Source organism: Nycticebus coucang, chromosome 4, assembly GCF_027406575.1.
Source record: "Nycticebus coucang isolate mNycCou1 chromosome 4, mNycCou1.pri, whole genome shotgun sequence".
In the NCBI taxonomy this organism is placed as follows: domain Eukaryota; kingdom Metazoa; phylum Chordata; class Mammalia; order Primates; family Lorisidae; genus Nycticebus; species Nycticebus coucang.
This window is the reverse complement of record NC_069783.1, coordinates 71,776,330-71,790,011: the sequence shown is the minus strand read 5'-3', so window position 1 is coordinate 71,790,011 and position 13,682 is coordinate 71,776,330. Positions and strand designations below refer to the sequence as shown.

The following is a 13,682-nucleotide window of genomic DNA, read 5'->3' as shown; positions in this document are numbered from 1 at the left end:
GGGACCTAGGGTGTTTCTCTACCATCTCCTTGGACAAGTCCTGTTTGCATGGCCAAGGCTGGGCTACAGCCATGTCCTTTCTCTGGCTCATAGGAAAAGGAAAAGGCACAGTGGGCCTGGAAAAGCATATTACTTCCCCTCAGATGCCACTGGGGGGCTTAGTCACATGGACAAGCCTTGAGGCAAAGGAGGCTGGGAAATGTAGTGCAGTAGGCCAGCCACCTGCCAGCTGCTGTTCTATAATTGGACGTAGGGGACGTGGATTTTGTTGCATAGTTCAAGATCAGTTCTGTGTGGGTCAACAAAGGGCTTGGAAGTTGTGCACCTTCTTTCTTTCTTTTTTTTTAATGGTTACCTTTAAATTTTTTAACAATTTTTTTGAGTAGGCCAGAATCCTAAAGGTATATAAAAGGAATAGAGAACTAAAAAGGTCTCCTGGCTTGGCGCCTGTAGCTCAAGTGGCTAAGATACCAGCCACATACACCAGAGCTGGTGGGTTCGAATCCAGCCCGGGCCTGCCAAACAACAATTACAACTACAACCAAAAAGTAGCTGGGTGTTCTGGTGGGCGCCTGTAGTCTCAGCTACTTGGGAGGCTGAGGCAAAAGAATCCCTTAAGCCCAGGAGTTGGAGGTTGCTGTGAGCTGTGATGACAGGGCACTCTACCGAAGGTGATAGCTTGAGACTCTGTCTCAAAAAAAAAAAAAAAAAAAAAATCTCATTTTCCCTGTCCCCTAATTGCCTACTTCCCCTCCCTACAGTAATCATCAGTTTCTTCTGTATCATGCCATAAATATCTGCATAATTTATCCTTTTTCTTTAAATGTTTATATGATAATACCAGTAAAATTCATTGGAGCATCATTTGTAATAGCAAAAATATAAGACAGTCACAAATGTTATATGATTCCACTCATATGAGGTATCTAGTATCATCAAGCTCATAGGGACAGAAAGTAGAATGGTGGTTTCCAGGAGCTAGGGGAGGAATGGGGAGTTAGTTTAATGGGTACAGAGATTCATTTGGGAAAGATGAAAAAGTTCTGGAGGTGGATGGTGGTGATGGCTGCACACATGAATGTACTTAATGCCAGAGAACTACTCACTTAAAAGTGCCTAAGATGGTAAATTTTATGTTATATGTATTTTAGTAAAATAAAAGCTTGGAAATAGCCTTAAAGTCCATCAATACGGGACATTTTATACTATAGTTATTCAAGGTTTCTGTTAGGAAAAATAAGGCTACTTCCTGTGTATTGGTATGGAAAGATCTCCAAAATATACTACATGTCTGTGGGGCAGAACAATGTAGGGGTGTGCTAGCATTTGACAATAAGTGTATGAGGTGGTTAAGAGTGGAGTCTCTGGAACCAGACTTGGGTTCAAATCCCAGCTACGCTGTGGAACGTTGGACAAGTCACTTAATCTCTTTGAGCCTCAGTTTCCACATCTATAAAATGGGAGATACATTAGTGCTTACCTTCTAGGGCTGTTGAGGGGATTAAATAAGTTAATAGATATGGATCCCCTAGAAGACACATAGCCCTTAGTCTGACACGTAGTATGTGCTTACTAAGTGTGAATGGATCTGAAAGCGAATGGATGAATGAATGAATGAAGCTGAGTTAGAGGTCATGAGCTGTAGTTCTGACTCTACCTCTGCGAACTTGGACATGGCTCTAAGCTTTGTTCTTCTCATCTGTTCTATGGGAACAGGTACCTGAGTATGAGAATCAAATAATTAATGGTAGGAAAAGTGCTCAGCAAAACAAAAGCATGGAATTATCATATGAGACTTTACCATTGCCTTTTATCTGGGGTACTAACCTACTAACCATGTGTGGGGTGGTGGTGTTTGTAGGGTGGCACACGTTTCTGTAGGCTCTGGGTTCCTGGCCCTCTTGCACTCTGCCTTTGCTGATGAGCCAGCCACTGCCTGACTCCCCATTGCTGCTCCCTGGGGGAGGGCAGAGGAGGCAGTTCTTTTTTTTAATAAATTATTTTTTTATCGTTAAATCGTAGCTATGTACTTTAGTGCAATAAAGAGGTACAATGTGCTGGTTTCACATACAATCTGAAATATTCTCATCAAACTGTTCAACATAGCCTTCATGGCATTTTCTTAGTTATTGTATGTAGACATTTGTATTCAGGATTCTTGAATCTGAGGGACATAGGTATAGTTATGGCTTACAGCCTCAGGCCTGGTCATCACCCTGGTCAACCTCAGATGCTGATCTGCTCTAGAGGGGTCCCGAGAGAGCAGAGAAATCCCATGCCTGGAGGCCAGGAGGTCTGAGTGGCTGTCTGCATCCTGTCCCCTGGGACCCTGGCTTGGTCACTTAGTCTCTCTGACGTGAGCAGCTACCTGCCTCACAGGCATAGTGGAAGAATGACGTAATAGAAATGAAGTTACCTTGAAAGATGAGTAAATCCTTTAAAAAACTATTGCTCACTGGAATTGCGTCCCCTCTATTTTAGGCAAATATATCGAGCACATTCTGTGAGTCACATTATTTATACATGCATGTCTCATTCAAGACTCTATTAGATTAAGCCAAGTGCTGGAACAAATAACCCCCAGATTTCAAGAGTTTACCACAGTAACGTCGACTTCTCATTCATATCTGAATTCAGTGCAACCGGGGGACTTGGCAGATGCCTAGTTCAAGGACTGGCCCCATTTTGCCTCATGGCTTTATCATCTTCTAGGTCCTCACTGTTGTCCAATAGGTCCTCTGTGGGAGGCTTTGGGGCTAGCCTGAAGATGACAAACATCATTGCCATCCACAGCCCATGAGCCAGTACCCATCACACTGAAAGGCCACATGACTGCAGGGGGAGGCTGGGAAACATCAGTTCAGCTGTGGGCCTGAGGGGAAATGCAGACTGCCAGAGGGCACCACACACTTTCTGCCCAACCCTTACAACAACCCATGTTACTGCTGGAAAAACTGAGGCACAGAGGCAAAGTAATTTGCGTAAGGCCCCACATCCAGTTGGAGCCAGTATTTGTTCGCTGCTCCTCTTTTTCTTATCGCATTCTGTTCCTCTTTCATGTTTCACTGCTCTGAAAATATTATAGCATTTTAAAGATTTTCTTTAGTTCCTGAATTATCTCATTTCCTCAGAATTCCTTTTTCCTTTCACCTCTAGAATTCCTTTTCCTAACATTTGTGAGGCTCAATGCAAAATGAAAATGCAAGGCCCTTGTACACAAAGCAGAAAAAAGCTTTTCCCTTTTTTTGGTGCTCTTCCCCCTCCCAGCCCCAGACTTGCAAAGTTTCTTTTTTTATTTTTATTTGCTATTATTTAATGTCTTTCTCCCTCAGTCATGGTGGGGCGGGGGAGAGGGAGACCCACTCAGAAAGCAAATATAGACCCTGTTAGGCTCCCAGAGTCCTGCCCTACAGCTTGACCTGTGGGACCTGCAGGGCCTACCTGGCCCTCCATGCTCCTAGCCCTCCGCCAGGAGTGGAGGGTAACAGCAGTCATTGAGTGGATGGCGAGAAGTGGGTAGTCAAGAACCCATCCCCGGGAGGTGGCTAGGGGCAGTATGAGGCTGGATGGCATGTGAGCTGAGACTCCAGGCCACCAGCACATGCCCCGTTGTTACTATTTGTTTTCACTTACAAACTGCACATTCAAGGATAAAGGTAGTCATGTGTGGCTTAACGACAGGGACACATTCTGAGAAATGCATCATTAGGCATTTTGTCACTGTGTGAACATCATAGAGTGCTCTTACACAAACCTAGATGGCACAGCCTGCTCACACCTTGGCTGTGTGGTGTAGCCTGTTGCTCCTGGGCTAAAAACCAGCACAGCATGTGCACTGAGTACTATGGGCAGCTGTAACACAATGGTGCTTGTATGTCTAAACATAGAAAAGGCACAGCAAAAATGCAGTATAAGAGATTTTATAAAAGCGCACACCTGTGTGAGGCACTTACCACGAATGCAGCTTCCAGGACTAGAAGTCGGTCTAGGAGAGTCGGTGAGGGAGTGGTGAGTGAATGTGAAGGCCTCGGACATTACGGTACACTACTGTGGACTTTAAAAACACTGTACAGCTTTGTGCAGTGGCAGTATCATAGCCAATGAGGTTTATCCGAGGCGCGATTATTGCTAATTGAAAACTTTTCCCAATACCCCACTGTGATGACTTGCAATATAGTCAGCACTGGCAATTTTTGATGGTCTCTAGGAAAAGTGAATTAAAAAAAAAAAGAATACAGCCAGGCTACATTAAATATAAATTATTATAATGATTTAAACTCAGCTTACTCTGGCTGGGCATGGTGGCTCATGCTTATAATCCTAGCATTCTAGGAGACCAAGGCGGGTGGATTGCTTGAGCTCAGGAGTTCAAGACCAGTCTGAGCCAAGAGCAAGACCCCATCTCTACGAAACATAGAAAACTCAAGAGGCAGGAGGATTGATTGAACTCAGGTATAGGCTGACACCATAGCATACTCTCCCAGAAGGAGACTGTGCCCCCCCCCCAAAACAAAACTTAGCTTACTATAACTTTTTTACTTTATAAGCTTTTAATTTTTTTAACTTTTTGACTCTTTTGTAGTAATACTTAGCTTAAAATACACATTGTACAGCTGTACAAAAATGTTTTCTTGCTTTATATCCTTATTCCATAAACTTTTTTCTATATTAAACTTTTAAATAAAATTTTAAAACATTTTTGTTAAAAACTAAGACAAACACACACCTTAGCCTAGGCCCACACAGGGTCAGGTCAATCAATATCACAGGTATAGTTATGGGTCACAGCCTCAGTGTGCACTGTCCTCCACTTCTAGGCTTTGTCTCACTGGAAAGTCTTCAGGGGCAACAACACCCAGGGAACTGTCATCTCCTTTGATAACAGTGTCTCCTTCTAGATACCTCCTGAAGGAAATGCCTGAGGCTGTTTTACTGTTAACTTTATATATAGAGATATATATAGATATGTATCTATATATAGAAGTGTCTATATATAGATATGTGTCTATATAGAGTGATCTCTATATAGATATATTGACATATATAGAGATAGAGACATAGATAGATACAGATATATATATATGGAGCATATTCTAAAATAATAAGAAGTGTAATGTAGTAGACACATAAGCCAGTAACATAACATAGTCATTAATTGTCATCAAGTATTACATTCTGTGTGTGCTAGGCTTTATACACCTGGCAGCACATTAAGTTTGTTTACAGCAGAGTCAACACAAACATGTGAGTAATATGCTCTTTTTTTTGAGACAGAGTCTCGCTTTGTTACCCTTGGTAGAGTGCAGTGGCGTCATAGCTCACAGCAACCTCAAACTCTTGGTCTTAAGTAATTCTCTTGCCTCAGCCTCCCAAGTAGCTTGGGGCTACAGGCGCCTGCCACGATGCCTGGCTATTTTTAGAGATGAGGTCTCGCTCTTGCTCAGGCTGGTCTCAAACTGTGAGCTCAGGCAATCCACCCGCCCTGGCCTCCCAGAATGCCAGGATTACAGGCGTGAGCCACTGCATCTGGCTTGTTCTGTGATCTTACAGTAGCTATGAGGTCACTAGGCAAAAGGAATTTTTCAGCTTCATTATCATTTTGGGGGGGACCACTGTTGTATGTGTGGCTTCTTATTGACCATAATACATGTATTATTGTGTGGTCCCTGATTGTATTAAAGACACAAGCATCAGACCCCTAGAATAGGGCCTGTTGGGCATTGTGTGGATAGCATGTCCTCAAAGCTGGCCCTCTTAGGGGGTCATTTCTCTGGGAGTCTTTCTGTTTCCCTAGAGAAGGTATCTCCATCCATTCCCAGTGTGTGTTCTGGGAGCTGAACACAGTCTCCTGGAGAGACTTCTGTTCAACACTCAGACCTTTGCCTTATCACTGCTATGCCTGTGACCCACATCCGGGCTGCTCTGATATGGCTTTCCTGAGAATAGGCCTTCATTAGTTGTGGGGCTTTGGGCCTCCCTTCTCCAAAGGGACTTTTAGCCTCTCCCTGCTCTCTGGCCCTGCCATACATACCACACCTCTTCTGAGTGGCTCGTGGGGTGCACTGCTGCTCTTTTCAGCACTGCTGGTGAAAGACTTGGGACAAGACCCCCACTCTGTCCGGGACTACGATGACCCCAGTCAACCGCAAGAGACACTTGATGCAATCAGCAAGAGGGTTTTATTCCAGCATGCTGGGGCTTAGCTCGTAACTCTCTCAGGAGCAGAGGAGTTAAGCCCCGAACAGCAGGTTTTACAAGCTTATAAAGGCAAAAACCACAAAGTAGGGAGGGGTAGCAGACATGGCAGGGGCTTTAACCACAAAGTAGGGAGGGGTAGCAGACATAGCAGGGGCTTTTTAGATAAGAAGAACTCTGGTTCATTACTTAACTGTCTTAAGACAAGATTAACAGTTAAACATTTGCTTAGCCCTTTTATCTGCTTCAGCTCCGGGCTATCTCCTGGAACACTTACAAAAGGTCACATTCTCATGGTAGGGGGCGAGAGGTACTGCTACAGGTCACATTCTCATGGTAGGGGGCGAGAGGTGCTGTTACATGGCTGGTTCCTCCCCCCCTTTTGGATTTGGTAGTACTTTCCTTCACTGGCTGTTCATTCCCTCTTCAGCTCTCCACCCTTCAGAGACGTGTGGCCTCTCTGACATGCTGTCATGCACCTACTCTGGGCTGACTGTGCTCCAAGAACTTCCCATGTACCTCTTCCTCCTCTTCCTGTCCTGATGAGATTTTCAGCTGGTTTATTCCTTTGCTGTTCTTTTGTCAAGGATTTGGGGAAATAAGATAGATCTGTTTGTTTACTTCACCATGCTTAACCATAAATCAGTTACATCCTGGGCATACTTACACATGTATGATGTATTGTAGATTATATTCCTTCACCAAGCTTTTATTGAACACCCATTGTTTGCCACGCCCTGTGGGGGTTTGCTGGGAGATAGTACTGAGAAGCAGCTTCCTGTCTGTGAGAGGCTGGGAAGGTTATGATTGTAGTGGAAAGTGCGGGGCGGCAGGAGTCTGCACACAGGGCCTGCAGCGCCCCTGGGCTGGAGCCTGGACTGGGGGCTGTGCTTCAGGAAGGCCCTTTAGGAGCAGAGAGGGAAAGGCCAGCCTTTTGTCACTGTTTAAAACCTCTTTACTATCATGCTCTCACTTACCTTTGTGTTACCAGTGATTCTGCATTTGGTTTTTCTCACCAGTCCCCTCTGTTTCCCAATTATTATTTTTAAAAATCTACTGCTTCTAATCTGCCTGGGTCTGGAATGGCAGACAATCAAGTGTGTTGGAAGTGTATCTAAAATAAGAGTTAATTAGGCTGTGAATTAAGTTTTGAGGGACTCAGCTGTGACTAAAATGCATAAAGTTTAATGTATCAATTTTATAACTTCTATTTTTACTACCCAGTAGCCTTCTTAACTTCTGTAGCTTAATTTGTATTCCAGATGACCAGCATTACCATATGAGGCATAGCAACTATTCTCCTATAAAACTTTAAACATCAGCTGTGGGCTGTATGTTCCTTTTAGCCCTGTATTCTTTTGGCTGCATTGAATATGTATTGGCCTTTCGTTTGCCCAAAGGGTAAATTTTTATTTACTGTCATTCCTTGATTTGAAGAGGCTTACTATATCACATTTTAGCATCTCTAAAATGGGATGAGTTTTTTACTTGATGGGGATCTAGGCATTACATCAGAGTTTTCTTTCTTATGCCATGTATAATAGTGTATCTTAGGATCAAGGATATCTTAGATTTAATGACATGCAGTAGTTAGGTCATTTGAAGGGATTGACGGTTGTTCTGTTTCTCCAGCCTGTCCCCCACACTGGGCTGGAAGAAACAACCTCATCACTCATTTGAAAAGAAATCCTTTTCTCTTTACAACCTTCTTACACCAACAGTAAGCATACAAAGCACCTACTATGTGCCAACACTGCTCTAAGAACTTTCCATATAACTATTCAACAATTCTAGGTTAGGCCAGGTGCAGTGGCTTAAACCTAGCATTCTGCAAGGCCAAGGTGGGAGGACTGCTTGAGCTGAGAAGTTTAAGACTAGCCTGTGCAAGAGTGAGACCCCATCGCTACTAAAAAAGAAAAGAAAAGAAAAAGAAAAATTAGCCAGGCATTGTGGTAAGCACCTGTAGTCCCAGCTACTCAGGTAACTGAGGCAGGAGGATCTCTTGAATCCTGGAGTTTGAGGTTGCTGTGACTTAGGCTGACGCCATGGCACTCTAGCCTGGGCAACAGAATGAGACTTGTTCTCAAAAAAAAAAAAGAAGGGCGGCACCTGTGGCTCAGTTGGTAAGGCGCCGGCTTACCAACTGAGGGTGGCGGGTTCAAACCCAGCCCCGGCTGAACTGCAACCAAAAAATAGCTGGGTGTTGTGGTGGGCGCCTGTAGTCCCAGCTACTCGGGAGGCTGAAGCAAGAGAATCGCTTAAGCCCAGGAGTTGGAGGTTGCTGTGAGCTGTGTGATGCCATGGCACTCTACCGAGGGCCATAAAGTGAGACTCTGTCTCTACCAAAAAATATATATATATATTAAAAAAATAATTCTATATTAGAGGTATGGCTATTGTTCTCATTTTACAGATGAGGGAACTGTGGCTTTGAAGTTGAGGAGGCAAAGCCAAGAATCCAGGCCGTTGTTTCTCCTAAAAAAAATCAGCTATGCTGCCACTGGTGAATCTAGGAGACAACTGAAGTGTCTTCATTTAAATCAGGGATTCTTACTGGTCATGACTTAGACTCAAATAGGGAGCATTAGAAAAACAGTGAAAGAATTCTCCATGGAATTCTAAAGTACAGCCAGTATCAAGAACCCCTGGTTTATTTTATTTTATTTTATTTTATTTTATTTTTGAGACAGAGTCTCACTATGTTGCGCTGGGTAGAGTGCCATGGCGCATCATAGCTCATAGCAACCTCAAGCTCCTGGGCTTAAAATGATCCTCTTGCCTCAGTCTGTGAAGTAGTTGGGACTACAGGTGTGTACCAGCACGCCTGGCTAGTTTTTTTCTCTTTTTAGTATAGATGGGGGTCTTGCTTTTCCTCAGGCTGGTCATGAACTCCTGAACTTAAGCAATACCCCACCTCAGCCTCCCAGGGGGCTTTTGGATCTGGATGTCTTGGTTAGAAAATATGGCTTTCTTTTCTTTGTTGTTGTTGTTGTTGAGGAGTCATTGAGGGTACAGAGAACTAGGTAACACTGATTGCATTTGTTAGGTAAAGTCCCTCTTATAATTGTGTCCCTCCTCCAAGAGGTGTGTTACACACCAATGACCCCCCCCACCCCCTCTTTCCTCTCTCTGATCTCCCACCCCCCACCATGTACAGGTTATCAATTGTCCTTATATCAGAATTCAGTACATTGGATTCTTCTCCATTCTTATGATGCTTTACTAAGAATGTGTTTCAACTTCATCCGGGTTAATACAAAAGATGTAAAATTACCATCTTTTTTAGTGGCTGAATAGTATTCCATGGTATACATATACCACAGCTTGTTAATCCATTCCTGGATTGGTGGGCATTTAGATTGTTTCCACAGTTTGGCAATTGTAAATTGAGCTGCGATAAACAGTCTAGTGCAGATGTCCTTAAGATAAAAGGATTTTTTTTTTTTTGGGTAGTGCCCAGTAATGTGTTTGCAGGATCAAATGGGAGGTCTAGCTTCAGTTCTTTAAGGATTCTCTACACTTCCTTCCAAAAAGGTTGTATTAGTTTGCAGTCCCAACAGCAGTGTAAACGTGTTCCCTTCTCTCCACATCCACGTCAGCATCTGCAGCTTTGAGATTTTGTGATGTGGGCCATTCTCACTGGAGTTCAGTGGTATCTCAGGGTAGTTTTGATTTGCATTTCTCTGATGATTACAGATGATGAGCAGAGCATTTTTTTCATATATTTGTTAGCCATTGTCTGTCTTCTTTAGAGAAGGTTCTATTCATCTCTCTTGCCCATTGTTATAAGGGATTGTTGGCTTTTTTTATGTTGATTAATTTGAGTTCTCTATAGATCCCAGTTTTCAAGCTTTTGTCCAATTCATGATATGCAAATATCTTTTCCCATTCTGATGGTTGTCTGTTTGCTTTGGTTGTTATCTCTTAGCTTTACAGAAGCTATTCAATTTAATTAAGTTCCATTTGTTTATTTTTGCTGTTGTTGTCATTGCCACTGAAGTCTTCTTCATGAAGTCTTTCCCTTGTCCAGTAACTTCAAGTGTTTTCCCCATAGTTTCTTTGAGGATTTTTATTGTTTCATGCCTTAGATTTAGATAGAAAATATGGCTTTCATTTGTCATTTATTTTCTTTTCCTTTTTCCCCCCTCTCTTTTTCTGTCTTTCTTCTAGCTCTGGAGTGCACAGAAAATCAAACAGGTAATCCAATTTTGGACTCTTTCTGTCCTTCTCCATCCCCGTCTGGGCCCTAACCTACCCTGTCCTGGGATCTAGTGGAAGCCCCTCCTCCCATGGCTGTTTCATGCCTTCTGTCTCTCCAGGTCCCTCACCTCTTCCTTCTGACCCAGCACCTGAGGGTTAGGGTTTCTGAAGCCTGAGGCTCAGGACAGGCTGGCCTTTGTCTGGGCTCTCTGAGCTCTAGGAAGGGACTGGGGTCCATCCACAAAATCATTATATACCTACTATGTGCTGGATATGGGGGTTGAGGGTCTGCAAGGAAGGCATAGCCCTGGTCCCCATTAGTTTTTGTGCTCCCTACAGTGAGCTTTGAGGATTAGTCAGGAGTTGGAGTGCTGTTTATGTTTTGATTCTCTTACCCTAAAGGGTGGAAAAGGCCAGAAGGCAGCACACAGTTACTGGTGTCTGAGTCTTCCTGGAGAAGCTGTCCTCTTCCCCCTTCCTCCCTAAGCACCTCTGCTTGTCCCCTTCCTCCTTTTCTCCCCCTTCCTCACTGTCACCCTGTGCTCTGCCCCTGGCTTTTTCCAGGCTATTCTACACCCAGATACCAATGAGAAGATCTTCATGCCTTTTAGAATGTCAGGTGAGCTCCTGGGAACCTTCTGCTTCTGCATAGGCCAGGGCACTTACTATGGTTGCAGCTCCTGGAGTGTCTTCAGATTGCCGGGTTTAGGGGTAGGGTTGGGTGGAAAGGTCCGTAAGGAGGAGAAGAGGCCAGTGCAGGGATTGGAAAGGCTTTATTAGTAGAGAAAGGAGAGAAAAACAGCAGAGTGAAGTCTGACCTGAAGCCAGCTCAGCTTGCTGGCTTCTTCTCTTCTCTTCTCTTCTCTTCTCTTCTCTTCTCTTCTCTTCTCTTCTCTTCTCTTCTCTTCTCTTCTCTTCTCTTCTCTTCTCTTCTCTTCTCTCTCTTTCTCTCTCTCTCCCACTCTCTCTCTCTTTCTTTTCTCTCTCTCTCTCTCTTTTCTTTCTCTCTCTCTTTTTTTTTTGTGTGACAGAGTCTCACTATGTCACCCTGGGTAGAGTGCCATGGTGTCACAGCTCACAGCAACCTCAAACTCTTGGGCTCTAGTGATTTTCTTGCCTCAGCCTCCCAAGTAGTTGGGGCTACAGGCACCTGCCACAATGCCCAGCTATTTTTTGGTTGTAGTTGTCATTGTTTTTTGGCAGGCCCTGGATGGATTGGAACCTGCCAGCTCTAGTGTATGTGGCTAGCACCCTAGCCGCTGAGCTACAGGCACCGAGCCCCAGCTCAACTTTCTTACAGTTTCAAAAGCCTTTTATTATCCTTTATCAGTGGGGTCAAATGTGGGAGGGGGGTTCCCAGATGGAGTCGTCTCTTCTGCAGAGGGACTAATTTTTGCACCCAAGGCAAATCTAGGAGTTACTATCTTAATTGGCCGCCAGTGGGGGCCACGACAGACTCTAGGGCATCAGAGGCTCTGTGTATCTTATGGTTGTGGAGTGCAGAGCAGGCACTCTTCCTGAGCCTGGCTTCTCTTGTAACTTCTGACCTTTTTTTTTTTTTGAGACAGAATCTCACTCTGTTGCCCTAGGTAGAGTGCAGAGATATTGTCATAGCTCAAATTCCTGGGCTCAAGTGATCTTCTGGCCTCAGTCGCCTAGGTAGCTGGGTCTACAGGTGCATGTCACCACACCCAGCTAAGTTTTTCTATTTTTAGTAGAGACAGGGTCTTACTCTTGCTCAGGCTGGTCTTGAACTCCTAAGCTCAAGTGATCCTCAGCCTCCCAGAATGGTAGGATTATAGGCAGGAGCCACGATGCCCCACCAATTTCTGACCTTTTGGAGTCATGAATTCCTCTGAGGAGCTGATCAAACTCTGGACCTCTCCCCAGAACAAGGCGAGAAAGGGCTGTGCACATGCACAATTATGCATGCTTACAATATTAACTTTTGCTTTAGATGCAGCTCAGATAAGCATGCTCACTTTTGTCTGGCCACCAGCCTGCCCATTGACAACAGTTGAGGCTGCAAAGGGACATCACCTGGAGACTATGACCAGTGAGGAGCCAGCACCAGAGCCTGGCTGTGCTTTACCCTGGCTCTCTGCTGCTTCCCTGAGGATGTCTAGCCAGGATGCCAGAGAGCTAAAAGGCTCTGGTACTTAGAGGTATACAGCTCAGGTGGGTAGGGAATTCCTTATCCAGAAATGGTCATGATATCAGGATAGTAAGAGCCTATGCTAGAAAGACAAGCCAAGGGAAGAAGGAAGACTTTCTGGGGTCCTTGGAGTATGTCCAGTCTTATGCAGTGAGTGGGGGAAATTGTGTGCATCATAAGACCTGACTCTTATTTTTCTTCCTGCTTATAGGTTACATTCCTTTTGGGACGCCAATTGTAAGTGTTACTGTCGATGGATTTTCTTTGCTAAACTTTTTTTAAATGTATAAACTTTAAATTATTTTTCGTTAATGTTTGACTGAGTTATGGATTTAGGATAAATAAATTCCTTGAGGGGAATTACCAGATAAAAGGATTTACTTTTCTGATTATTTCTCTTGATGCTGATAGCCAAACCTCTTTTCATATAATGTGCACTGACTTAAACACCCAACATGGAGTCAGAACGTGCCTTCATCTCTGCACATTTTCCATCCCTAGTATTGTCATCAGGAACTTCTGGTTATAGGGAAGTCCATGGTTCAACTTAGAATATTTCAGCTTTACGATGGTGCAAAAGCAATATGTATTTAGTAAAAACTATACTTCCAATTTCGAATTTTGATCTTTTCCCAAGCTAGCAATAGGTAGTATGATACTCTCTTGTGGTGTTGGGCAGTAGCAGCGAGCCCAGCTCCCGGGCAGCCCCATAATAACCAGGGTAAACTCTACAGCAGACTGCGTTACCAGCATTTATGCTCTAGTTTCTCCAGGTCAAATAAATCTTTCACCTGTTACTGTATTACCAGCTGTTTTGGGGATATTGTGTTTTGTGTTTTTCCATCTCCTTATGTCTACAAAATGTCTATTTTCAACTTACCGTGGGTTTATCAGAGTAACCCCATCACGAGTCAAGGAGCGTCTATGCATACTTTCACGTAATTTTTTCTTTGCTTAATGATATATCCTAGAAATCATTGTATATTCATAGAGATCTCTCATTTTTTATAGCTGCATAGTATTCTACTACTGGAGGTCCCATGATTTACTTACCCACTTTCCTATATTAGGTTGTTCCTGATATTTTACCATTATGAATAATGCCATGATGACGATACCATACATAATATGT

The 13,682-nt window shown here is 43.7% G+C and overlaps 1 protein-coding gene and 1 non-coding gene across 6 annotated transcripts in view; both read left to right on the top strand.

The window, feature by feature from the left end:
- SFXN5 (sideroflexin 5) overlaps nucleotides 1-13,682 on the top strand; it is a 122,740-nt gene that overhangs the window by 33,629 nt on the left and 75,429 nt on the right. For 4 of the 5 annotated variants that reach the window (XR_008379386.1, XM_053587035.1, XM_053587031.1 and 1 more), the window contains exons 4-6: nucleotides 10,366-10,392; nucleotides 10,960-11,014; nucleotides 12,762-12,787. The exons of the other annotated variant lie outside the window; for it this stretch is intronic. Coding sequence is in view for 3 of the 4 variants with exons in the window: in XM_053587035.1 (XP_053443010.1) it covers nucleotides 10,366-10,392; nucleotides 10,960-11,014; nucleotides 12,762-12,787 (108 nt within the window). In the remaining variant the exon portion in view is untranslated. The remainder of the gene's footprint in view (nucleotides 1-10,365; nucleotides 10,393-10,959; nucleotides 11,015-12,761; nucleotides 12,788-13,682) is intronic. 5 annotated transcript variants of the gene reach the window in all.
- Nucleotides 4,072-4,216, top strand: LOC128585026 (U4 spliceosomal RNA). Its single transcript, XR_008379787.1, has one exon. It is a non-coding gene; the product is annotated as a U4 spliceosomal RNA (small nuclear RNA).